This window comes from Bufo gargarizans, chromosome 1 (assembly GCF_014858855.1).
Source record: "Bufo gargarizans isolate SCDJY-AF-19 chromosome 1, ASM1485885v1, whole genome shotgun sequence".
Taxonomy (NCBI): domain Eukaryota; kingdom Metazoa; phylum Chordata; class Amphibia; order Anura; family Bufonidae; genus Bufo; species Bufo gargarizans.
In genome coordinates, this window is record NC_058080.1 from 412,288,500 (window position 1) to 412,314,138 (window position 25,639).

Below are 25,639 nucleotides of genomic sequence, written 5' to 3' on the forward strand. Positions count from 1 at the left end.
GGGATCTGTCCTGTTTGCTTCCCCCCGCTCCCTAGCCTCCTCCTGCCACAGTCCTTGCTAGTTTCCCTGTCAGATGTCAGAAACACTGCTTCTAGGTGGGGTCCTTCCATAATCACACAGGTTGCCTCTTGGCAATGCTACCTTTCAGTGCTGTCAGTCAGAGCCCTTTGCCATGCCTGTCTAGGACAACATTTCTACCTGACAAGTCCCCACTAGGTCCAGAACCAGTGTGGTCACGCTCCTTATATCTTTTTTTGCAATGGAATGTATTTTGGAGCATTCCGTTTCGTTCAGTTTTATCTCCATCGACAATGAATGGGGACAAAAAGGAAGCGTTTTTCTCTGGTATTGAGATCCTATGACGGATTTCAATACCGGAAAATAGAAACGCTAGTGTGAAAGTAGCCTCGCCCTTTCATTAGGTGGAGTATATGTGCTCATGGATACTGTACAGGACAAGCCTACGCCTATTTCCAAACCCACACCGTTGTGATGTGCACCACGCTGCTGTATTACCCCCTGATTAGGTGGAGGGATTGTGCTGCATCTCATAAACCCACACACTTCTGATGTGTACCAGGCATTACCGGTTTCATTGGTGGGGTAATTGTGCTGCATCTCATAAACCCACACACCTCTGATGTGTACCAGGCATTACCGGTTTCATTGGTGGGGTAATTGTGCTGCATCTCATAAACCCACACACCTCTGATGTGTACCAGGCATTACCGGGTTCATTGGTGGGGTAATTGTGCTGTAACTCAATGTTGTATTTGCAAGCCTGCCCACTTCTGACTTGAACCAGACAGACTCATCACCCCTTTTTATTAGGTGGATCTGTACTTTAGTGCAGGGGATTCACCAGTCCGCAACCTCCTGGGGTAGTCTCTGTAGGGTTAACCGCTTACCTACGGCGGTCAGAGACACCAGTGGAGGCATCGAGGGGTCAGGCAAAATCGTAGTCAGGAACAGGCCGAGGTCAGGACTGGTAGACTGCGTGCAATACTGTCAACAGTCTGGGCAGGCAGCGGGGGTCAGGTAATGGAGATACAGAGCACATGGGCAAAACAGAACACTGCTTACCTTGGGAGGAACTTGGCAAGCTAAGGAACCTATTGCTCAGGCACCCTCCCACAGGGCAAGGCACCTATCGTACTCCAGGATTGCCTTTTAGAGCCAAAGTGAGCGCTTGTGTGACTTGCGGGCAGAGGAGGAGAGGCCTTGCCGGAAAGCAGGCCAGAGCCTGAGTGAAGGTATAGAGCAGACTAGGGCTGTTCGATTATTCATTTGATTAATTCACTTTCTTTTAGCCCAACAATGTAAATTTTTTTAAATATCATTAAATTTTTTTGTTTTGAGCACTGGCTGGAGCTCAAAGACTCTCAGGACTGGAGCCGGCATACCTACGCCAAGGTGTACTGGCTGAGCCCCAGCAGCGTGCCTCCCACCTCTCCGTCATGTGTTGTGTCAGTCAGGCTGTTCATGACGCCCATGTGTTTACTGTGAACCCGGAATGTGAAGATGCAATAGCAGGTGGACTGTAGTAATGACGCTGTAAGGCTACTTTCACACTGGCATTTTGGCTTTCCACTTGTGAGATCCGTTCAGGGCTCTCACAAGCGGTCCAAAATGCATCAGTTTTGCCCTAATGCATTCTGAATGGAAAAGAATCCGTTCAGAATGCATCAGTTTGCCTCAGTTCCATCCATTCCGCTTTGGAGGCGGACACTAAACGCTGCTTGCAGCTTTTGGTGTCAGTCTGACGAAACTGAGCCAAATGACACAATCTGGCACAATAGAAAACGGATCCGTGTCCCATTGACTTTCAATGGAGTTCATGACGGATCCATCTTGGCTATGTTACAGATAATACAAACGGATCCGTTCTGAACGGATGCAGACGGTTGTATTGTCTGACACCAGGTCTGCATACCTGCAACTTTGTCTACTTACCTGTGGGGAGGACTGGAGGAGGGTATATGATGTATAGAGAGTGAGGCATGGAGGAGGGTATATAGTGTATATAGGGGGAGGACTGAGGAGGGTATATAGTGTATATAGGGGGAGAACTGAGGAGGGTATATAGTGTATATAGGGGGAGAACTGAGGAGGGTATATAGTGTATATAGGGGGAGAACTGAGGAGGGTATATAGTGTATATAGGGGGAGAACTGAGGAGGGTATCTAGTTTATATATAGGGAGGACTAGTGGAGGGTATATAGTGTATATAGAGGGAGGACTAGCGGAGGGTATATATGGTATACAGAGGGAGGGCTGGGGAGGGTATATATGGTATACAGAGGGAGGGCTGGGGAGGGTATATAGTGTATACAGAGTGAGGACTGGTGGAGGGTATATGTGGTATATAGAGGGAGGGCTGAGGAGGGTATATAGAGGGAGGAGGGTATATATTATATATAGAGGGAGGACTGGAGGAGGGTACACACATATATGGGAGGAGTTAAGGAGGGTATACAATGTATATAGAAAAGAACGTAAGGCAGCTCTCACCTGCAGTAGTAGAAACACCAGAGGTGCACGGATGCCGCTCCTGGACGCGGTATATGCAATAAGAAAGAGAAGAAAATCCAGCTCTCTCCGGTGAAAAAATGCAAAACTTTATTCCAGCGAGTTAAAATCCATACAGGTGTACAAATAGCAGTCAACATGTTTCAGACCTCAAAAGGATATGGGTCCTTCCTCATGACAAACGTGTTAATGAAATGGGAGCTCTCCCTTAAGTAGCCCAAGCTAACCCCAGGCTGATAGATATCACCTGGGAGGTGGAGACCCAAGGGGGCGTTCCCATGCACATGACAAAATAGAAACCCTATTAAACAATGGCAGACACCAGCAAAAGAAAACACTTACATATAGATAAATTAAGTCACTAAAAACAGTGATCATTGTACTAAGTAAAAATACAAGTACAAACAGAGCAAAAGTACTAATAGCAAAGCATATGTGTGGTAGAAAAGACGAAACGGTCCCAAATCAATACTGTAAGATGAGATCATGGCGTCTATTTAAACCACAGGGCTGGCGAGATTCTAACTGGAAGATCCAGAAAGCCTCCCTATTGAGGAGTTTCCTCCTGTGATCTCCCCCCCTAGGCGGCAAAAAAATGGATTTTAACTCGCTGGAATAAAGTTTCGCATTTTTTCACCGGAGAGAGCTGGATTTTCTTCTCTTTCTTATTACAATGTATATAGAGGGAGGAGTGGAGGAGGGTACACACATATTTGGGAGGAGTTAAGGAGGGTATACAATGTATATAGAGGGAGGAGTGGAGTATGGTATATAGAAGGAGGAGTGGAGGAGGGTATGTAGAGTGAGGACTGGGGAAGGTATATAATGTATATAGAGGGAGGACTGGAGGAGGGTATATAATGTATATAGAGGGAGGAGGGTATATAGTGTATATAGAGGGAGGAGGGTATATAATGTATATAGAGGGAGGAGTGGAGTAGGGTATATTGTGTATATAAAAGGAGGACTGGAGGAGGGTATATAGTGTATATAGAGGGAGGAGTCTAGTCCTCCCTCTATATACCTTTCTTAAGTCCTCCCTCTGTAAACACTATATACCCTACTCCAGTCCTCCTTCTATATACATTATATATCCTCCTTCTTTCCTCTATATACATTATATGTCCTCCCTCTATGTACACTATATACCCTTCTCCAATCTTCCTCCTATATACATTATATACCCTCCCTCTATGTACACTATATACCCTTCTCCCTTTATATACATTATATACCCTCCTCCCTCTATATACCCTCATCCTTCTATATGCGTGATATACCTTCCTCCCTCTATATACTCTCCTACACTCCCTCTATAAAAACTTTTTACTGTCCCCAGTCCTCCCTCTATATACATTATATTCCCTCCTCCCTCTATATACATTATATACCCTCCTCCAGTCCTCCCTCTATATACATTATATACCCTCCTCCAATCCTCCCTCTATATACATTATATACCCTCTTCCAGTCCTCCTTCTATATACCCTTCTCTCGTCCTCCCTCTATATACCCTCCTCCAGTCCTCCCTCTGTATACACTATATACCAGTGATGGCGATCCTTTTAGAGACAGAGTGCTGAAACTGCAACCCAAAAACCCACTTATTTATCACCAAGTGCCAACACGGCAATGTAACCTGAATACCAGTATAGTCTATCTTCCATGTACTATAATTTAGCTATAATAGCTGCGTACATTCAGTGCGCTGCCTGTGCTGTTCATAGTGCGCCCTGCGCTGATAAATGGCAGGAAAAGTCTAAAGTATATTGGTACAACATAGACTTTTTCCAGGGTGTGGGTGCCCACAGAGAGGGCTCTGAGTGCCGCCTCTGGCACCCGTGCCATAGGTTCGCCACCACTGCTATATACCCTCCTCCAGTCATCCTTCTATATACATTATATGCCCTCCTTCAGTCCTTCCTCTATATACATTATATATCCTCCTTCACTCCTTCTTCTGTATACATTATTTAACCTCCTCCAGTCCTCCCTCTATATACCCTCCTCCTTCTATATACATTATATACCCTCCTCCCTCTATATACCCTCCTCCTTCTATATACATTATATACCTTCCTCCCTCGATATACTCTCCTCCCTCTATAAACCCTCCTCCAGTCCTCCCTCTATATACATTATATACCTTCCTCCCTCTATATACTCTCGTCCCTCTATATACCCTCCTCCCTCTATATAGATTATATTCCCTCCTCCCTCTATGTACATTATATACCTTCCTCCCTCGATATACTCTCCTCCCTCTATATACCCTCTTCCAGTCCTCCCTCTATATAGATTATATTCCCTCCTCCCTCTATGTGCATTATATACCCTGCTCCACTCCTCCCTCTATATACACCTATATACCCTTCGTCTTGTCCTCCCTCTATCTACATAATACCCCTCCTGCAGTCCTCCCTCTATATACATTATATATACCCTCCTCCAGTCCTCCTATATCATGATATACCCTCTTCCAGTCCTCCTATATACATGATATACCCTCTTCCAGTTCTCCTATATACATGATCTACCCTCTTCCAGTCCTCCTATATACCATGATCTACCCTCTTCCAGTCCTCCTATATACATGATCTACCCTCCTCCAGTCCTCCTATATACATGATATACCCTCCTCCAGTCCTCCTATATACATGATCTACCCTCTTCCAGTCCTCCTATATACATGATCTACCCTCTTCCAGTCCTCCTATATACATGATATACCCTCTTTCAGTCCTCCCTCTATTTACACTATATACCCTTCTCCCTTTATATACATTATATACCCTACTCCTCTCCTCCCTCTATATACCACCCTCCTTCTATATACCACCCTCCTTCTATATACATTATATACCTTCCTCCCTCTATATACTCTCCTCCCTCTATATACTCTCCTCCACTCCTCCCACTATATACCCTCCTCCAGTCCTCCTATGTACATTATATTCCCTCCTCCCTCTATGTACATTATATACCCTGCTCCACTCCTTCCTCTATATACATGATATACCTTCTTTCCAGTCCTCCCTCTATATACATTATATACACTCCTCCCTCTATATCTAATATATAACCTCCTCCCTCTATATACATTATATAACCTCCTCCCTCTATATACATTATATACCCTCCTCCTTCTATATACATTATATACCCTACTCCTCTCCTCCCTCTATATACACTATATACCCTCCTCCCTCTATATACACTATATACCCTGCTCCACTCCTTCCTCTATATACATTATATACCCTCTTCCAGTCCTCCCTCTATATACACTATATACCCTCCTCCAGTCCTCCCTCTATATACCCTCCTCCAGTCCTCCCTCTATATACACTATATACCCTTCTCTCGTCCTCCCTCTATATACATTATATTCCCTCCTCCCTCTATGTGCATTATATACCCTGCTCCACTCCTCCCTCTATATACAGTATATACCCTCCTCCACTCCTCCCTCTATATACACTATATACCCTGCTCCACTCCTCCCTCTATATACAGTATATACCCTCCTCCAGTCCTCCCTCTATATACACTATATACCCTCCTCCACTCCTCCCTCTATATACACTATATACCCTTCTCTCGTCCTCCCTCTATATACACTATCTACCCTTTTCTCGTCCTCCCTCTATATACATAATATACCCTCCTGCAGTCCTCCCTCTATATACATTATATATACATTATGTACCCTCTTCCAGTCCTCCTATATACATTATATACCCTCTTCCAGTCCTCCCTCTATTTACACTATATACCCTTCTCCCTTTATATACATTATATACCCTACTCCTCCCTCTATATACCACCCTCCTTCTATATACATTATATACCTTCCTCCCTCTATATACTCTCGTCCCTCTATATACCCTCCTCCACTCCTCCCTCTATATAGATTATATTCCCTCCTCCCTCTATGTACATTATATACCTTCCTCCCTCAATATACTCTCCTCCCTCTATAAACCCTCCTCGAGTCCTCCCTCTATATAGATTATATTCCCTACTCCCTCTATGTGCATTATATACCCTGCTCCACTCCTCCCTCTATATACACTATATACCCTTCTCTTGTCCTCCCTCTATATACATAATATACCCTCCTGCAGTCCTCCCTCTATATACATTATATATACCCTCCTCCAGTCCTCCTATATACATGATATACCCTCTTCCAGTCCTCCTATATACATGATCTACCCTCTTCCAGTCCTCCTATATACATGATATACCCTCTTTCAGTCCTCCCTCTATTTACACTATATACCCTTCTCCCTTTATATACATTATATACCCTACTCCTCTCCTCCCTCTATATACCACCCTCCTATATACATTATATACCTTCCTCCCTCTATATACTCTCCTCCCTCTATATACTCTCCTCCACTCCTCCCACTATATAACCTCCTCCAGTCCTCCTATATACATTATATTCCCTCCTCCCTCTATGTACATTATATACCCTGCTCCACTCCTTTCTCTATATACATGATATACCTTCTTTCCAGTCCTCCCTCTATATACATGATATACACTCCTCCCTCTATATCTAATATATACCCTCCTCCCTCTATATACATTATATACCCTGCTCCACTCCTTCCTCTATATACATGATATACCTTCTTTCCAGTCCTCCCTCTATATACATGATATACACTCCTCCCTCTATATACATTATATAACCTCCTCCCTCTATATACATTATATACCCTCCTTCTATATACATTATATACCCTACTCCTCTCCTCCCTCTATATACCCTCCTCCCTCTATATACCCTGCTCCACTCCTTCCTCTATATACATTATATACCCTCTTCCAGTCCTCCCTCTATATACACTATATACCCTCCTCCAGTCCTCCCTCTATATACACTATATACCCTCCTCCAGTCCCTCCCTCTATATACACTATATACCCTCCTCCAGTCCTCCCTCTATATACACTATATTACCCTCCTCCAGTCCTCCCTCTATATACACTATATACCCTCCTCCAGTCCTCCCTCTATATACACTATATACCCTCCTCCAGTCCTCCCTCTATATACACTATATACCCTCCTCCAGTCCTCCCTCTATATACACTATATACCCTTCTCTCGTCCTCCCTCTATATACATAATATACCCTCCTGCAGTCCTCCCTCTATATACATTATATATACATTATATACCCTCTTCCAGTCCTCCCTCTATTTACACTATATACCCTTCTCCCTTTATATACATTATATACCCTACTCCTCCCTCTATATACCACCCTCCTTCTATATACATTATATACCTTCCTCCCTCTATATACTCTCGTCCCTCTATATACCCTCCTCCACTCCTCCCTCTATATTACACTATATACCCTCCTCCAGTCCTCCCTCTATATACATTATATTCCCTCCTCCCTCTATGTGCATTATATACCCTGCTCCACTCCTCCCTCTATATACATTATATACCCTCCTCCAGTCCTCCCTCTATATACACTATATACCCTCCTCCAGTCCTCCCTCTATATACACTATATACCCTCCTCAGTCCTCCCTCTATATACACTATAGACCCTCCTCCAGTCCTCCCTCTATATACACTATATACCCTCCTCCAGTCCTCCCTCTATATACACTTTATACCTTTCTCCAGTCTTCCCTATATATATATATCACATACCCTCCTCAAGTCCTCCCTGTATATACATTATATTTCCTCTTCCAGTCCCCCCGCTATATATACTATATACCCTCCTCCAGTCCTCCCTCTATATACACTATATACCATCCTCCAGTCCTCCCTCTATATACACTATATACCCTCCTCCAGTCCTCCCTCTATATAGAATATATACCCTCCTCCACTCCTCCCTCTATATACACTATATACCCTCCTCCAGTCCTCCCTCTATATAGAATATATACCCTCCTCCACTCCTCCCTCTATATACACTATATACCCTCCTCCAGTGCTCTCTCTATATAGAATATATACCCTCCTCCAGTCCTCCCTCTATATACACTATATCACCCTCCTCCAGTGCTCTCTCTATATAGAATATATACCCTCCTCCAGTCCTCCCTCTATATAGAATATATACCCTCCTCCACTCCTCCCCTCTATATAGAATATATACCCTCCTCCAGTCCTCCCTCTATATAGAATATATACCCTCCTCCAGTCCTCCCTCTATATAGAATATATACCCTCCTCCAGTCCTCCCTCTTTATACACTATATACCCTCCTCCAGTCCTCCACTCCTCCCTCTTTATACACTATATACCCTCCTCCAGTCCTCCCTCTATATACACTATATACCCTCTACTACTTCCTCTTTATACACTATATACCCTCCTCCAGTCCTCCCTCTATATACACTATATACCCTCCTCCACTCCTCCCTCTTTATACACTATATACACTCCTCCCTCTTTATACACTTTATACCCTCCTCCAGTCCTCCCTCTATATACACCTATATACCCTCCTCCACTCCTCCCTCTTTATACACTATATACCCTCCTCCACTCTTCCCTCTTTATACACTATATACCCTCCTCCAGTCCTCCCTCTATATAGAATATATACTCTCCTCCACTCCTCCCTCTTTATACACTATATACCCTCCTCCCTCTATATACCCTCCTCCACTCCTCCCTCTTTATACACTATATACCCTCCTCCAGTCCTCCCTCTATATACACTATATACCCTCCTCCACTTCTCCCTCTTTATACACTATATACCCTCCTCCAGTCCTCCCTCTATATACACTATATACCCTCCTCCACTCCTCCCTCTTTATACACTATATACCCTCCTCCACTCTTCCCTCTTTATACACCTATATACCCTCCTCCAGTCCTCCCTCTATATACACTATATACCCTCCTCCACTCCTCTCTCTATATACACTATATACCCTCCTCCACTCCTCTCTATATACACTATATACCCTCCTCCATCCTCACTATATACCCTCCTCCCTCTATATACCCTCCTCCACTCCTCCCTCTTTATACCCTCCTCCAGTCCTCCAGTCCTCCCTCTATATACACTATATACCCTCCTCCAGTCCTCCCTCTATATACACTATATACCCTCCTCCAGTCCTCCCTCTATATACCCTCCTCCAGTCCTCCCTCTTTATACACTATATACCCTCCTCTCTATATACACTATATACCCTCCTCCCTCTATATACACTATATACCCTCCTCCACTCCTCTCTATATACACTATATACCCTCCTCCCTCTTTATACACTATATACCCTCCTCCAGTCCTCCACTCCTCCCTCTATATACACTATATACCCTCCTTCACTCCTCCCTCTTTATACACTATATACCCTCCTCCCTCTATATACACTATATACCCTCCTTCACTCCTCCCTCTCTATACACTATATACCCTCCTCCAGTCCTCCCTCTATATAGAATATATACCCTCCTTCACTCCTCCCTCCTTATACACTATATACCCTCTATATACAGTGATTCCTTAACATACAATATTATACAATAGTCTATAGAAAATGGGTAATTGGTTTCAAACCTCAAAAATGTCAACCCGGAATAAGAAAAAAAAGGGAGGATTGAGGCACATTAAGCACAGAATTAATAGAAATAAAGCAGATTCTTACCTTTAGCAGTACTGCTGAAAAAAACGTCCAACGTAACTTGTTTCTGGCGTTTTTTCTGAAGATTCTTGAAGAAGTTCAGCACCTTGTCTTCATAATCACAGGTTTTAAGCCCAGCAACAGCGATGTCGGTGTTTTCGGGCAACACTCTTCACAACTTCCCAGGAAGAAAACAGATTCTATATCTGTTGAGCTGTGATAACATGGTCATCTTCACAACACTCCTCTTCTCCACTGTCATGCTCTGTTGACTTGTCAAGCTCGAGTCACGAATAGAAACGTCATTCCATGCTTAAGATGTTAACCGTTAGGCTATCGGAGGTTTTTTTTTCTTTTTTAAGTTTTCATTTTCTTCCCCAATTTTCCTTGAGCCATAAGTTTTTTTTTTATATATTGCTGCGGGACAGGTTGTACTTTCTAATGCCTTTATTAATTATGGCATAAAATGTAGTGGGAAGCGGTAAAACAATTCCAAATGGGTTGGAATTGGAAAAAAAATGCAATTCCTCCATCGTTTTACGGGTTTTATTCCCACTGGCGTTTCGTTTACGGCAAAATTGACCCATGCCCTTCATTCTCTTGGTCAGTTCGATTACAAAGATACCCCATATGCTTAGTTTTTTTTATGTCTAAATAGTGTAAAAATAAATGTAAACTTTGATTAAAAAAAATAATGTTTACATCACCATATTCTGACCCCCATAACTTTTTTGTACTTATGTCTACTGAACTGTTTAGGGGCTCATATTTAGCGAAACAATCTGTAGTTCTTTTTTTATACCATTTTGCAATGTGTGTGACATTTTTATCACATTTTATTACATTTTCTTGGGTAAGAGAAGCAGCGAAAAAGGGCAAATTGGCCATTTTGACCCTTTTTTCCATTACGCCATTCGCTGTATTGGATTTTTTTTTTTTATATTTTAGAAGTCTTGATGATACCCATGATGTTTATATTATTGTTATTTAGGTATTTATTTTTTAATTATACAGAAAGGGGGGTGATTTAAACTTTTTTTTTATATTTTTTTTATTTTTAACATTTATTTTTTTACATTTTTTGTAATGATTTAGAAGCTCATATATGAGCCTATAAATAATGTTTTTTAATTTTTGATTTTGTTCCATCAGGGATTTTTTTAAATGACATGTAAAACTAGAAGTTGCTCATTTCTTATCCTGGCCTGCCATCTGGTGGCCAAAATAAGAATTGCAGCATGAACAAGTTATAAGATGACCCCATAAATTCCTCCCCCTTTTTGTAACAGTCAACATAGGTATATATGCCGTGGTGTAATGGAGAAAGGTGGCTAATATTGTATGACAAATATATTTTGTAATATTCTGACCAGCTAGCTGCGCATAGATCGTGAACTGCTGGTATCAGCTAAATATGTATCGTCCTGCCTCGTTTCCCTCTAACTGCATCTAAGTAATTAAGTATCTAGTTGCCTGCATCCAGTCACTTTTAATACAAATGTATCCAGTAGGAGGGCTATCGACCATGGTATTGTATCCATTTGGATAGCCACTCCCACCTCCGTGATAGGGAGGAGGTGAAGTGATGACGCCGAGTATGTTGTCATCAGACGGCGCCGATGACTGGATTGGGCTGGATAGACGCCTAGTGATGAGGTCGTCACTAGGCGCCTGTGCATGTCGCGTAGTGGCCACGCCCCGGACGGCCGTAACTAATAGATCAGCCGCCTGAAACGGGGGTGTGACCGGGCGCGCAGCAGCCTGTGATGACATCATCACTAGGCATCCGCGCACGTGACACAGTGGACACGCCTCGTGCGGCTGTGACCAATGGGTCCAGCCGCAACGCATAAACAGTGGGCGTCACTTAGGGCATATAACCTGTGTTTGCTCAGCGCGCCGACGCTAATACCCCAAACCCCTGACGAAGCCGCATGACGGTCGGTGGGGACTAGTGTTAGGCGCTCTCTCCTTTTTAGAACAGACGGTAGCAACTGTGTCAACTTCTGCCCAGTATTAGGGTTATACCAGTATGTGTTGAATTGGTGTGGTGTGTGTTGTGGCATCAGTGAAAAGGGACACACAATTGATATAACACGGACTGGTAGTCGGGACTTGGGCCCAGGTCCCAGGACACCTAGAAATAGAATATCCCAAAAGTGTGACAAACTGTATACCAACCACCCGCCTGTATAACTACATCTCTCTCACTCAAAATGAGAGAAAAAGTAATTGCTACACAAATTTGTACTATCGTCTGATAGTTTTAAACGTGTGGTATTTTGGGGCATCTATAAATCCCCTTTTTAATCGAACCTAATAAAGTACATGTCTTAATTTTCAAATTAGTAGACCCCTACAGGGATTTCTTTTGGTCTCACTGACCAGTGGTGTATTTGAGGGTTAACTCCCGAGGGTCTTACTAGGGCCTAATTTTTGTATTTAATTGATTGGGTGTGAATTACCCCTGTTGTTCTTTGGCCTATTTAAAAGGAAATAATATCCTGAGCTTACTCCATAAATGGCAGGATTTCTTATGCAAGGGCTAGACAAAGAGGCATTATTGATTGAAGCAGGCCAAGTGTTCTCCAAACAATCTATCCCGTTGAACACCATTGACATTAATAGTGGGTTCAGGAGCCTTGGTGGAACCTATAGACAGTACTTCAGCTCATGGTGGGAGATAGTAAGTCTGGAAACCTACATAACCCAAGGGCTAGTATATAGGGGCCTAAGGAACCCCCTCAGACCAAATAATCATACTGACGACCCAGAATTTGTCAAGGGCTGGGACCGTGTAATGACTAAAACTCCCTTAGACTTATGCAATATATGGTCGAATACGAAAAAGGATATCTGGATCGTGTATCCGATCAACTCACTCAGGAAGTGAAAGAAATACTCAGTTTTAGTCAGCAAGCTGATTTTAAAAATCAAGAAATTAAACTGCAAAATAATCTAGAAAACTTTAAAACTGAGATTAAAGAGAGAAAACACCGTAAATATATACGAGATAAATTAGACTTCGAGTCAGACCGTGTTTACTCCTGGAAAAAACAAAGGAACTTTCCAGTCAGAAAAACCAGATACACAGACTACTCCGAATCAGAAACCTCAGGAGCAGAGACAGCAAGTCAGACGGGCCAAAATACGGGAACAAAAAGAAAAATCAGATATAATAGAAACCGTAATTCAAAAAAAGCGACATCTCAGAGTGAATGTCCTGGGCAGCTCTGGGCCATCTTTATTTGCATCAGCGTTAGTAGATGGTCACTTGTTTCTAACTGGGGGGAAGAAGGCCCCTATTGTAAATATAGCAACAAGTGGGACAACAACTATGACGACGGGAATAGAGCAACCATCGAATGTAGAATCCAAATAGCTTTTTGCATTTCTCGAGCTGGCATCCAACTGCATTAAAAAATGGGATACCATTTGGACAATATCTACGTGCCAGGAGAAATTGCTCAACAGATGAATTGTTTAAGATCCAAGCAGACGATTTATATAAATCGGTTCCGCGACAGGGGATACCCTCGCAAAGTCCTTAAAAGGGCCTTTAATCGAGCTAAGGCCCTGAAAAGAGATTCCCTTATTTCAGGAGGGGCTGCCCCCCCTGTGACCTCCCAGGACAGCAAGACCATCCGTTGTATAGGCACCTTTGACGGCCATCACCGTTTGATGACAAATATCTTAAGGAAATACTGGAAAATTCTTACAAATGATCCAGATCTACGTCAGGTACTTCCACCTCATCCCAGTGTCACTTTTAGACGTGGTCCAAGTTTAAAGGGACCAATTGGTACATAGTTTTCTCCCTAAAATCGGACAGGAAAATAGCAGTTGGCTGAGATCGAAGGTGACTGGCTCCTATCCTTGTGGTGGCTGTACCTTTTGTGGTTTCCTACCTAAAATCAAAAGATTCTCGAATCCAGTTGATGGTAGGGAATATGAGATTCGGGACTGGTTTAACTGCAAAAGCAGTGGATTAGTGTATATAGCCTCTTGCACGTGCCCGAAATTATATGTCGGCAAGACGGTTCAGGAATTGAGGAGACGGATATCGGGGCATATTAGTGCAATTAACACAAAAAAAGATACCTCCCTGTACAGACATATCTCGTATGTCCATAATGGCCGCATAGATGTACTCAAATTTTGGGGGCTTTTCCAAGTTAAATTGGGCCCTAGGTCTGGCAATTTGGATGCCAGACTATTAAGAGAAGAAGCCAAATGGATATACAGACTGTCAAGCCAGACCCCATCTGGACTCAATGAAGGCTTCTCCTTTTCTGCTTTTTTATAATAATATCTTGCAAGACAACTAATTGTCATTTATGTGAGGATTAAATAAAATAATATAAAAATATATAGATCAAGTTATAGGATGACCCCATAAATTCCTCCCCCTTTTTGTAAGAGGGTAGCGAACGGGTTAAACCTTGTTTTCCAAAATTCTTTCAATGTCAAGTTTTTGTCTGCCTAAGTCGAACAAAAGCATTTCGCAAACATCTTCTTGGTGTAGAGTTTCTTGAAGTTTGAGATGACCTGTTGATCCATAGGTTGAAGAAGAGGAGTGGTGTTTGGAGGTAGAAATTTAAGTGTGATGAAATTAAATTGGGCCTCCAATGATTCTGCCAGTGCTGGGTCATGACCAGGAGCGTTGTCTAACAGCAGCAGTGCTTTTAGCGGCAGTCGGTTTTTCTCCAGGTATGATTTCACTGAAGGACAAAAGACTTCTGTCTGGTCACACAGGCCTTCCTATTGCAGCGCCAGAACATGCCAAAATTGCCTGTAATGACTTTCTTCTGTTTGAAAACTCTAGGGTTATCAGAATGATAAACCAACATTGGTTTTAGCTTAAAATCCCCCTGTTCATTAGCACCCAGCAGGAGGGTTAAGGTACTTTCACACTAGCGTTTTTCTTTCCCGGTGCTGAGTTCCGTCACAGGGGCTCAATACCGGAAAAGAGCTGATCAGTTTTATCCTAATGCATTTTGAATGGAGAGCATTCCGTTCAGGATGTCTTCAGTTCAGTCACTGAACGGCGTTTTTGGACGGAGGAAATTTTATTTCCATGCGCAGACCGATAAAAATGTGAAAAAAAAAAATAGAAACGGATCAGTTTTTTCAGTATGACAAACGGAGAGACGGATCCATTCTTGCAATGCATTTGTGAGACGGATCCGCATTCGGATCAGTCTACAAATGCTGTCCGTTTGCATGCAGATTGCCAGGCGACGGAACTGCTTGCCGGATCACTCTGCCGCAAGTGTGAAAGTAGCCTTAGTCGGTCTTTCATAGGCTTATGTCCAGGAAGACTAACTTCTTCTCTGGTGATGTGTGCGTCTCTCTTCTTCACAATTGTAGAAATGGTTGATTGTGAGAAACCATACCATTGCACTAACTCACTTATCTTTATGCCATTGTCGTGTTTTTTTTATTTATAATTTCCTGTTTTGTTTTTATAGGAATTTTATTTTTTGCCTGTTTGGGAGACATAATGTCCCTTCACACTTTAGGTGCTCTATAGAATGTTTTTTTTTTTTTTTGCCACTGTTAAAAATAATCCTCTATGGTGCTAGTTCCACTGCTAAATGTGTGTGTATGAGAGGAGGGGGGGATGGGGGCTTTACTGTTCAGCGTGATTCTGGGGTATTTCGTAGTACCCTTGGCATGACCGTGACATGCAGAAGGTTTGCGGAGGGTACGGGTTCCCGCGCTACAGTGACTGGGACCCGATGGCAGAGAAGGCAGCCCAATGCCTTCCATAGGCATCGGAGCTTGCCTTCTACGGAAGCCTGTGAGATCTAGTCGCTTAGGCTAGGTCTCACAGGCAGGCTGTCAGCATAAAAGCTGACAGCCAATGCATTACAATATAGGTTGTATTGTAATGCATTGCAGAGGGGATCAGACCCCAAAAGTTGAAGTCCCAGAGTGGGACAAAAATAAAAAGTAAAAAGAAGTGTTTTTCATAATAAAAAAAATATATAAAGTTTCACACTAGCATTCTCAATTCTGCTATTGAGATCTGTCATAGGATCTCAATAGTGGAAGAAAACGTTTTGTCACCATTCATTGTTGCGCTCCCACCGCATACAGAATAATGCTGCGATGTGGTGCTGAGCAAGACGGCTCTGTCCTGACACACAATGTAAGTCAATGGGGACGGATCCGTTTTTTTCTGATACAACAGAAAACGGATCCGTCCCCTATTGACTTTCAGTGGTGTTCATGACGGATCAGTCATGGCTATATAAGACATAATACAACTGGATCCATTCATGACGGATTCAGGCGGTTGTATTATTGTAATGAAAGCGTTTTTGCAGATCCATGACTGATCCACAAAAAACGCTAGTGTGAAAGTAGCCCCAAAAAAAAGCCCCTTTCCCTAAATAAAACACACAAAATTGTAAAAAAAAAACAGACATATGGGGTATTGCCGCATCCGTAACGACCGGCTCCATAACAATATCACATGTTCTACCCCATCACCTGAATGTCGTAGAAAAAATTAAATAAAAAAACTGGCGAAAACAACAATTTTTTGTCACCATACATCACAAAAAGTGCAACACCAAGTGATCAAAAAGGCATATGCCCCCCAAAATAGTACCAATCAAACCGTCACCTCATCCTGCAAAAAATGAGCCCCTACATAAAACAAAAAGTGTAATATAGAGAAACCAAAAATCATATGTACCCTAAAATAGTACTAACATAACTGCCACCTTATCCCGTAATTTCCAAAACGGGGGTCACTTTTTTGGAGTTTCTAATGTGACATGGCAACTTAAAATGATCCCAATGAAATCTGCCCTCCAAAAACCATACGGGGTTCCTTTTCTTCTGTGCCCTGCTGTGTGCCCATACAGCAGTTTACAATCGCAAATGGGGTGTTTTTGTAAACTGCAGAATCCAGGAAATAAATATTGAGTTTTGTTTGGCTGTTAACCCTTGCTTTGTTACTGGAAAATAATGGACTAAAATGGAAAAATCGGCCCAAAAAGGGAAATTCTGAAATTTTCCTTTTAATTCTTGTGGAACATCTAAAGGGTTAACAAAGTTTGTAAAATCAGTTTGAATACCTTGAGGGGTGTAGTTTCTAAAATGGGGCCATATATGGGTGGTTTCTATTATGTAAGCCTCACAAAGTGACTTCATAACGTAAAAAAGTGGGTTTTGGTTCTAAAAGATTTTCTCCGAAGCCTTCTAACAGCCCCAAAAAATAAAATGGCATTCACAAAATGATCCAAACATATGGGAAATGTAAAGTAATAACTATTATATGAGGTATCACTATCTGTTTTAAAAGCAGAGAAATTGAAATTTGGAAAGTTGTGAATTCTTTTGGGTAAAGTTGGGATTTAAAAAAAATTTAATACCAATGAAAAATATTGACTGAAATTTACCACTGTCATGAAGTACAATGTGTCACGAGAAAGGCTTGGATAAGTAAAAGCGTTCCAAAGTTATTACCACATAAAGTGACATGTTAAATAAATTAAAAAAACGGGCTAGTCCTTAAGGTGAAATATGGCAGGGTCCTGAAGGGGTTAAAAGATAGTATGTGCAACGGGCCCAAAACCTTGACCCGTCCACCAACATGACTCCGTCACTCCCTCGCCACTGCCATGTGGCTAGCATGGCGCAAAAACACAGATGCAACAAAACATTGCAAAATGGGATCTAGCGACCTTTTTTAAAGCCAAAAACTGGCGTAGCGCCCATCGTAAATGACCCCCAGTGTGTCTGATAGGTTGCAAGACAAAAGGAACCGCGGGGAAGGAAACACAGGTGGCAAACCATGTGGCAGATGGCTGGGGGAAGGGAGGGCTTGGCATTTGGAACTGGACAACTGCCTTACTGCCTGTGGAAATAGACGTACCAGCGGACATTTTTGTAGCACCTTTAACTTCATGTACCAGCCGACACTGGGAGCGGGCACTGATGGTTCTTGTTGCTTTTTATATTAAGTGGGCATGTGAAGTGACCCGTTCTGCTTATCCAGTGATTTGTGTCTCCACAACTAATGAACGGCTTCCCACTGGGCATTAGACTATGTGTAAGCCTATTGGCTACACCTCATGTTACCTGATTTATGTTGTATATTGACCCTGGGCACCCCCATATTTTCCCAGATGTACCCACAGATTTGCCAGATTTAGTGATGCAGTTTGCCAGCTGTTTTCGAGATGCCTAAGGCCCCTTTCACACGGGTGCAATGAGTGACGTGAACGCATTGCACCTGCACTGAATCCTGACCCATTCAGTTCAATGGGTCTGTGTACATGAGCGTTTTTTTTTTCACACATTAGTTCTGCGTTGCGTGAAAAACACAGCATGTTCTATATTCTATGTTTTTCACGCAGCCCTGGCTCCATAGAAGTGAATGGGGCTTCAGTGAAAATGCATTGCATCCAGAAGCAAGTGCGGGTGCGATGCGTTTTTCACTGATGGTTGCTAGGATGTTGTTTGTAAACCTTCAGGTTTTTATCACGAGCGTGAAAAATGCATCAAAACGCATTGCACCCAGCGCGGAAAAAACTGAACGCAATCGCAGACAAGACTGACTGTACTTGCTGGCAAAATAGTGCGAGTTTCACTGAACGCACCCGGAGCCAATTCGTCACGCTCGTGTGAAAGGGGCCTAATGCTGTTCCTACGGGACAGAGGACCTGCTTAAAGGGAACCTGTCACCGGGATTTTGGGTATAGAGCTGAGGACATGGGCTGCTAGATGGCCGCTACACATCCGCAATACCCAGTCCCCATAGCTCTGTGTGCTTTTATTGTGTAAAAAAAACAGATTTGATACATATGCAAATTAACCTGAGATGAGTCCTGTCCCTGACTCATCTCACATACAGGACTCATCTCAGGTTAATTTGCATATGTATTAAATCAGGTTTTTTTTACACAATAAAAGCACACAGAGCTATGGGGACTGGGTATTGCTGATGTGCTAGCGGCCATCTAGCAACCCATGTCCTCAGCTCTATACCCAAAATCCCGGTGACAGGTTCCCTTTAACTTTTTCAGATGGTTGCCTGGATCATGGGCATGAGCTGGTTACGTCATACTGTGCATGCGCTGAAGGATGAACACGTCTTCTGTACTGCAGGCCAGCACCATGACGCTGACACAGTGGGCACATGCACCCTTCCAACTGCCAGGTGCCATTTCTCTCCTCATAACCTGTAAATGTATATTTTTATCTATATATTAGAAAGTCCTGGTTTTCTTCTTTAGTCATGTATTACACAATGGGTGTTTATGGAAATGGGTATTTTGGACAGCTTTTGTAGATTCATAGTATTAATCTGTATATTATTGATAGGACTGGAGAAATTGCTTATGTGCATAGGTTATCATAAACTGACACTACAAGACTGGGGATATACCAATTCATAAACCGGTTGGTCGAAAGCTGGGTAGCAATATCTGCGTTTGGGCCCATTCACACGGCTGTATGAACGGGTCTGCACTTATTCTGCGGACCCATTAATCTCAATAGGGCTGCAAAAGATGCGGACAGTACACCGGGTGCTGTCCGCATCCATAGTTCTGTTCCACGGGCCTGTAAAAAAAGATTGCCGACAAGAATAGGCATTTTCTATGATAGTGCCGACCATATGCGGTCCGCAAATTGCGGAACGCACACGGGCTGGATCCGCAAAACACTACGGTCGTCTGAATGAGCCCTTTAGGTGATGGGGCATATTGGTTATATAAAATACACCTAATGCTGCCCTGATACACTATGTGAATCTATCATATATTAGAAGAACGTAATCTGTTGTCAGTAATGCAGCTGGACAGTGTCCTCTTCCCAAGTTGGTGTAGCTATATGAACGGATTAATCACTACATAATTAGGCAAATTTAGAATTCAGAAGTCTGGGAAAGTTGGGTAACAACCTCTACAGCAGGGATGCTCAACCTGTGGCCCTCCAGTTGTTGTAAAACTACAACTCCCATCATGCCCTGCTGTAGGCTGATAGCTGTAGACTTTCCGGGCATGCTGGGAGCTGTAGTTTTGCAACAGCTGGAGGGCCGCATCCCTGCTCTACAGAGATGTAAAGGAGGCCACACATGGTACATACATTCTATATACACTATATCCATAAATATCATGCTACCAAAACTGCTGAAAGACAAGTCTGCCCAATTATGCAGTGAAGGGAGGAATTATCGCTACGTAACTAGGCAGATTAGCTATTCAGCTGTATCTACTATGGCTGGTGCTATATATGTACTACATCTGGTGCTGTTAGTACTACTTATATACTACAGCTGGTACTATTGGCACCATGGCTAGTGCTGTTACCAAATCTATTTTGATCTATTAGTAACTAGGAAATTCCTTCCAACAAAATGCGTACTATGTACCCCAAAAATAGTGCAGCCTAAACCCAGCCTCTCCTCCTAAGCTTCCTGGCTCCAGTGCACTAGCATCAGTGGGTGAAGAGGGATGGGGAGAGGACATGGCTGCAGCCTGAGAGCACAGTATTTGTCATGGTTTCCAGTTGTGATGTTTGACACAAGAGAAAATAACAAAGACAAGTAAGGAGATTACGTTTTACATTCATTTAGTAAACCTCAAAGCCTAATAAATCTAGAGTAATATAATAAACAGTAGAGTGGAGGACGGTGGAGAAAGGGATGCAAGTACAGGGCTTTGACTATGTGCTGTGAGCAGAAGCAAGGAGACTTTCCATTGGCTCAGAGAGCCCGTCTAGTCATCAAGCATGGGGAAAAGATCTACATTTTCAGAGGGCATGCACAGGGGTAAAGAACACTCTGCTCAGACTGACAGTTTCTGGCTTTATACAGCACATTGACAGCAATATAAAGCCAAAAATACTATGAAGGAAAGGTGGAGGAGTTTTCTATATTGCCCATTCAGGTTCTAGCAAAATGAAAGCAGTAACCTTGGTGGCTATTTCTTGTAAGATCTCTACTTTTAGTCGACTAAGTGAGTTCTTAAAGGGAACCTGTGATCAACTTTATTCTGACCTCACTGAGGGCAGCATATAATAGTAACAGTAATGCAGATGTCAGCAGTGTATCACTCATGAGCTAAAAGTAAGTGGTTGCCGAGAACCAGCATCATAACCATTGCAGCCCAGGCCTTGAAAAGAGTCAAATCTACCTGAGAAGAGTCCTGGTTATACATAATCTCCTGCTCTCCCGCCCATCTGCTGATCATTGGCAGCTCTCTCCTAGGGAGAAAGAGAGAACTAGGTAGGTGGGCAGTCATCAGCAGGTGGGCAGGAGAGCAGGAATTCATGAATAACCAGGACTCTTCTCAGGTGGCCGGGACTCTTTTCCAGGCCCAGTCTGCAATGATTGTGATGTTGGTTCTCAGCAACCACTTACTTTTACCTTATAAATGACAGACCGCTGAAATCAACTCACCTGTCTCTACTTTTATTCTGCCGTTAGTATGGGCACCATCAAGTTTATGACAGGTTCCCTAGAGGACCCATTGACTCTTTGACTTGTTTTAGTAAATACTTTTTATGAAATAGCAATTCAGGAACATCTTTTCTCTCTTACTTCTCCTGTCATGTCAGTCCTCCCTTTACTCATGGACTCCATTCCTACAGAGATTCAGCTGAAGATCTTATCAGCTGTATTCAGGATCATAACCCCTGAGAAGCAGAGCAGAGAGGAGGATGAGGCAGCTCTTTACCTCAGTGTTGTGAAGTAACTTGTCCTTCTGTGTGATTAGGACAAGTCCTTCGTGTACTATTAGGATGGCGGCCATTTTATTTCTGTTAATGATTGCTCCTTGACAAAACAAGCCATTATAACTAATGAAAGGTATTTGGGAATATATTTATAATAAAGTAATATTTAAATATTTTTATTTTCTTAATTCCCGGAGAACCCCTTTAACATTTTTCTTGTCAAAGAAGTCCCTGCACTGCCAGCACAGAATGTGTAGTACACACCTTGTAAAACCCACTTGTAATTTTATTCGCGTATTTCTAGAAGGAATAACAAAGGAACAGCACAATGCAGAGTTCTAAGAAAAGATGCTCCAGAATTACCGTATTTATGGGCGTTACACCAATGCAGCAGTGAACCTTCTGAGCCACAATCTGATGGGCTGCAAAAATCCAAGGGATCCCCTGGTTTTCACTCTTTAAACCCTATACAGGGATCTGGACTTTGCTGCAGTGAATCCACGGGTCAGGACATTATGAGTAGTCGATAGAACTATGCTATCAAAAGAGTAGTCAGGAACAGGCAAAGATTTTGAATGCGAGCAGCTTAGAATAGGCCAATGTCTGTATTTTTGAACTAAAAATACCACATAGAAATTTGAGGCAGTGCCAGTACTAAAGGAACATAGGTGAGAAATCCAAGGTCAGCAACGGGAGTGGATAGTCTCTAATTTCGCTTAACATAGTCTAGAGTCTAGATCCTGCTAGGATAATACTTTATTATAAGGCAGAGGCCGGAACAAAGTTTAGATTTAATCTTCAGGCGCTGGTTGCTGTGGTACCATCGCAGCATTGAGAAGAAGATAGCTGCACGCCTAGAGCCTCTGGCGGCTGGAGCAAGAAGACAAGAGGGAGGTGATGCTACCGCATGCTTATGATGGCCGTGGTGACGGCAGCAGCACTGGAACCTGAGTGCAGGAGTGACAATAGGGAAAGCTGTCAGGTCATCAGTAAGAGATTGTCCCTGTGTAAACCCCCTTTAAATTTGAGCCTTAGTAGATGGCTAAGCCAGTGAGGGAGATAGCACCCATTTGCTTGCGTTCATTAATAGATGTCCTAATTTAATGAGTGTGTTTCCTGGGACCGAATCGCTGTAGAAAACTGTTGCTTTATGTTTTCAGAGATGAAATATTAAATTAGTTGTTGACACTGAGCTGGGGCACATCATGGACACCATGCTCTTCTTCAAAAGAGGTTGAGCATTATTTTTCTAGCAATTATATTTTCTTCTTTTTTTTTTTTCCTTTCTCCCACAGTCATAAATCTATATAAGATGTCATCTTGGTGCTCAGCGTCTGGAAGGAAAGGACCAATTTAAAATAACAGACATCGTCTTGTTCAGAGTATGACAGCTACAAACTTGGACATGATGACGTTCGTTTCTCAAATCCACCCTACTGCTAATGAAGTTAGGAGGTAAGATGAATTGTAGAGCCGTATCTTATGAAAGCACACTGGTCCCAGTAAACGGAGTCTATTATTAACCTGCTGTTTTCTGGGCCTGATTCTCAAGCATGTGACCTCCAAAGAGTCTTATTTTTTTTGTTTTATTTTTTTAATCTTCATTGCATAAAAGTATTACTAGAAAAATAATAAAAATAATAGTATGTTAATACTTTAAAAAAAGTCCAAGGCAGTAGCAGCTAGGAAAAGATGCTGACCCATTAATAGTTGCTCATGAGAGTTGACGAGCATTTGTGGAGTAAGCAGACTGGACAACCTATATGCTCAAAGAGGGAAATTTTTTGCAATTGTCTGACACTAAAGCAACTCCAACTGTCTCAGAAAATTTAGGATATACTTAAAATTTAGAACCATCATTGCCATTTGCTTTCTAAGCCATGTCCTACTCTTAGATTATGGTCAAAATCTGCAACTGATTCAGCCCCCCTTTTTCCACTGTGTAATACACATTCAAAATGCCATCAACTGCTTCCGAGTGACTTCAAGTTCAAAAACTCAACCATGTGGACATGGTAGAGCCCATTTCGGCAGCTGATTTACACTTATGAAGTGGCATGTTACAACTGCATTCAAAATGATTCAACCTAGGGGTTTGTTGACTGTTAGAAATATGGCTAAATCAAGAAAGTGGTCCAGAAAGTTAAGAGAGTGATAATTGCCTTTCATGGAAAAAAAAAGCAAAGGATACAAAAATATAGCAAAGGCAGTGAATGTTATGTTCCTAGAGATACAGTTTGAAGAATAGTTCGCACTTTCAGAGTTAAAGGGGTTCTCCGGGAATAAAAAAAATACTGAAATTCCCAAATGCCTTTCATTAGCTATAATGGCTCATTTTGTCTAGGGAGCAATCATCCGGGAAAATAAAATTGCTGCAGTCCTATTAGTACACACAAAATCTGTCCTAATGTCACAGCAGGACAAGTTACTTCACAACACTGAGCTAAAGAGCTGCCTCATCCTCCTCTCTGATCTACTTGTCAGGGTTGTAGTGTAGATAATGAGCAGTAGCACTTGTGTGCAGTCTGCTACATTACCACAACCCCACATTACCACAGTCTGTCCTGTCCATCCTCTCTGTACTTCGTGTCTCCTCAGGAACTCCATTCCTAGAGAGATTCAGCTGAAGATCTTATTAGTTGTATTCAGGCAATTTTCCCTAAGGAACTGGCACAGCTACTGTTCTCTCACACTACAGAGTCTCCATTTTTCTTATGTGATTCAGCTTCAATTCCCCTCTCTACCCTGTCATCTCTCTCCCTCCTGTCAACTCTTACATGCAGTGAGACCAATGTGAAGCTACATTCCATAGAACTGCTCTGGAGAGTCAGCACACACAGATAGTACAGACAGATAGCAGGAGTCAGGTGGTTTATATAACTTCAAGTAATCACTGTATACATGCACCTACTATATATCTGCACGCCTGGTCCTTTAGATAGGAGATTCATTATATCTGCAACAGAATACAGAGCGGTACAGAGAAACATGGAGAGTGGGGAGGGGCCGACAGCTGCCAGGAGGGATTTCGTGATGATGTCTTCCTGTAGTTCACAGGAAGTCAGCCACACAGAGAGACTATGTTCCTGTTTACACATTAGAGCTGCTGGCCAGACTTGAGATCACATGACCTGGTTCCCATAATGAAAAGGTTCAAAATGTATGGATGCTACTGAGTTAGGGTGTAAAAAAATAATATATGTAAAAAAAAAAAAAAAAATTTACAAATTGAGTGCTTCTTTTACCACTTCCTAACAAGTGACCATTTATGGTAAATATTTTCTACAAATGAATGAAAAAAATCTAGTTGGTGACATACTAATTTTTCTGATGACTTTGGGTGAATCAAGTTTTATATAGACTGATGTACATAAGTGCCTTTTTTAGTCTGATGAACTTTGTGGCCTTTTTCCAGGTCTGTGCCATTTAAGCTTGAAACCGAAGAAGTGGATGAAATAGCAGAACTCCGATACAAACTTACCAAGGCTAAAAATGAGACTGTACAGCTGGTAGCAAAGCATAATGAAGAGGTGAGACAATCTGCTTCTCATCGCAGGTGGGCTTTGGCTGGGAAAGGCACAGCCAAGCATTTCCTGTGATGCCGCCGCATGTAGTATTACAGTACTACAGTACAGTACTTCCATGTAGTACAAGGACGGCTCATGTCTGCCAAACGGGAACCAATTTCATTGTTTGGCTCACTGTTCTGGCTCCTACAGGGGAGTGGGAGCCGCGTTATGATGCCCATATGACCTACTAGGAGATGTGGGCAGAGGTTGT

General features: G+C 42.5%; 1 protein-coding gene across 5 annotated transcripts in view; it reads left to right on the plus strand.

The window, feature by feature from the left end:
* The window catches only part of CCDC171 (coiled-coil domain containing 171), a 142,440-nt gene that overhangs the window by 5,232 nt on the left and 111,569 nt on the right, over positions 1-25,639 (plus strand). For 4 of the 5 annotated variants that reach the window (XR_006387032.1, XM_044271544.1, XM_044271521.1 and 1 more), the window contains exons 2-3: positions 23,155-23,314; positions 25,275-25,389. Coding sequence is in view for 4 of the 5 variants with exons in the window: in XM_044271544.1 (XP_044127479.1) it covers positions 23,244-23,314; positions 25,275-25,389 (186 nt within the window). In the remaining variant the exon portion in view is untranslated. Of the gene's footprint in view, positions 1-19,206; positions 19,341-23,154; positions 23,315-25,274; positions 25,390-25,639 lie in introns of all 5 variants that reach the window. The other variant, XM_044271533.1, reaches the window with a different exon arrangement.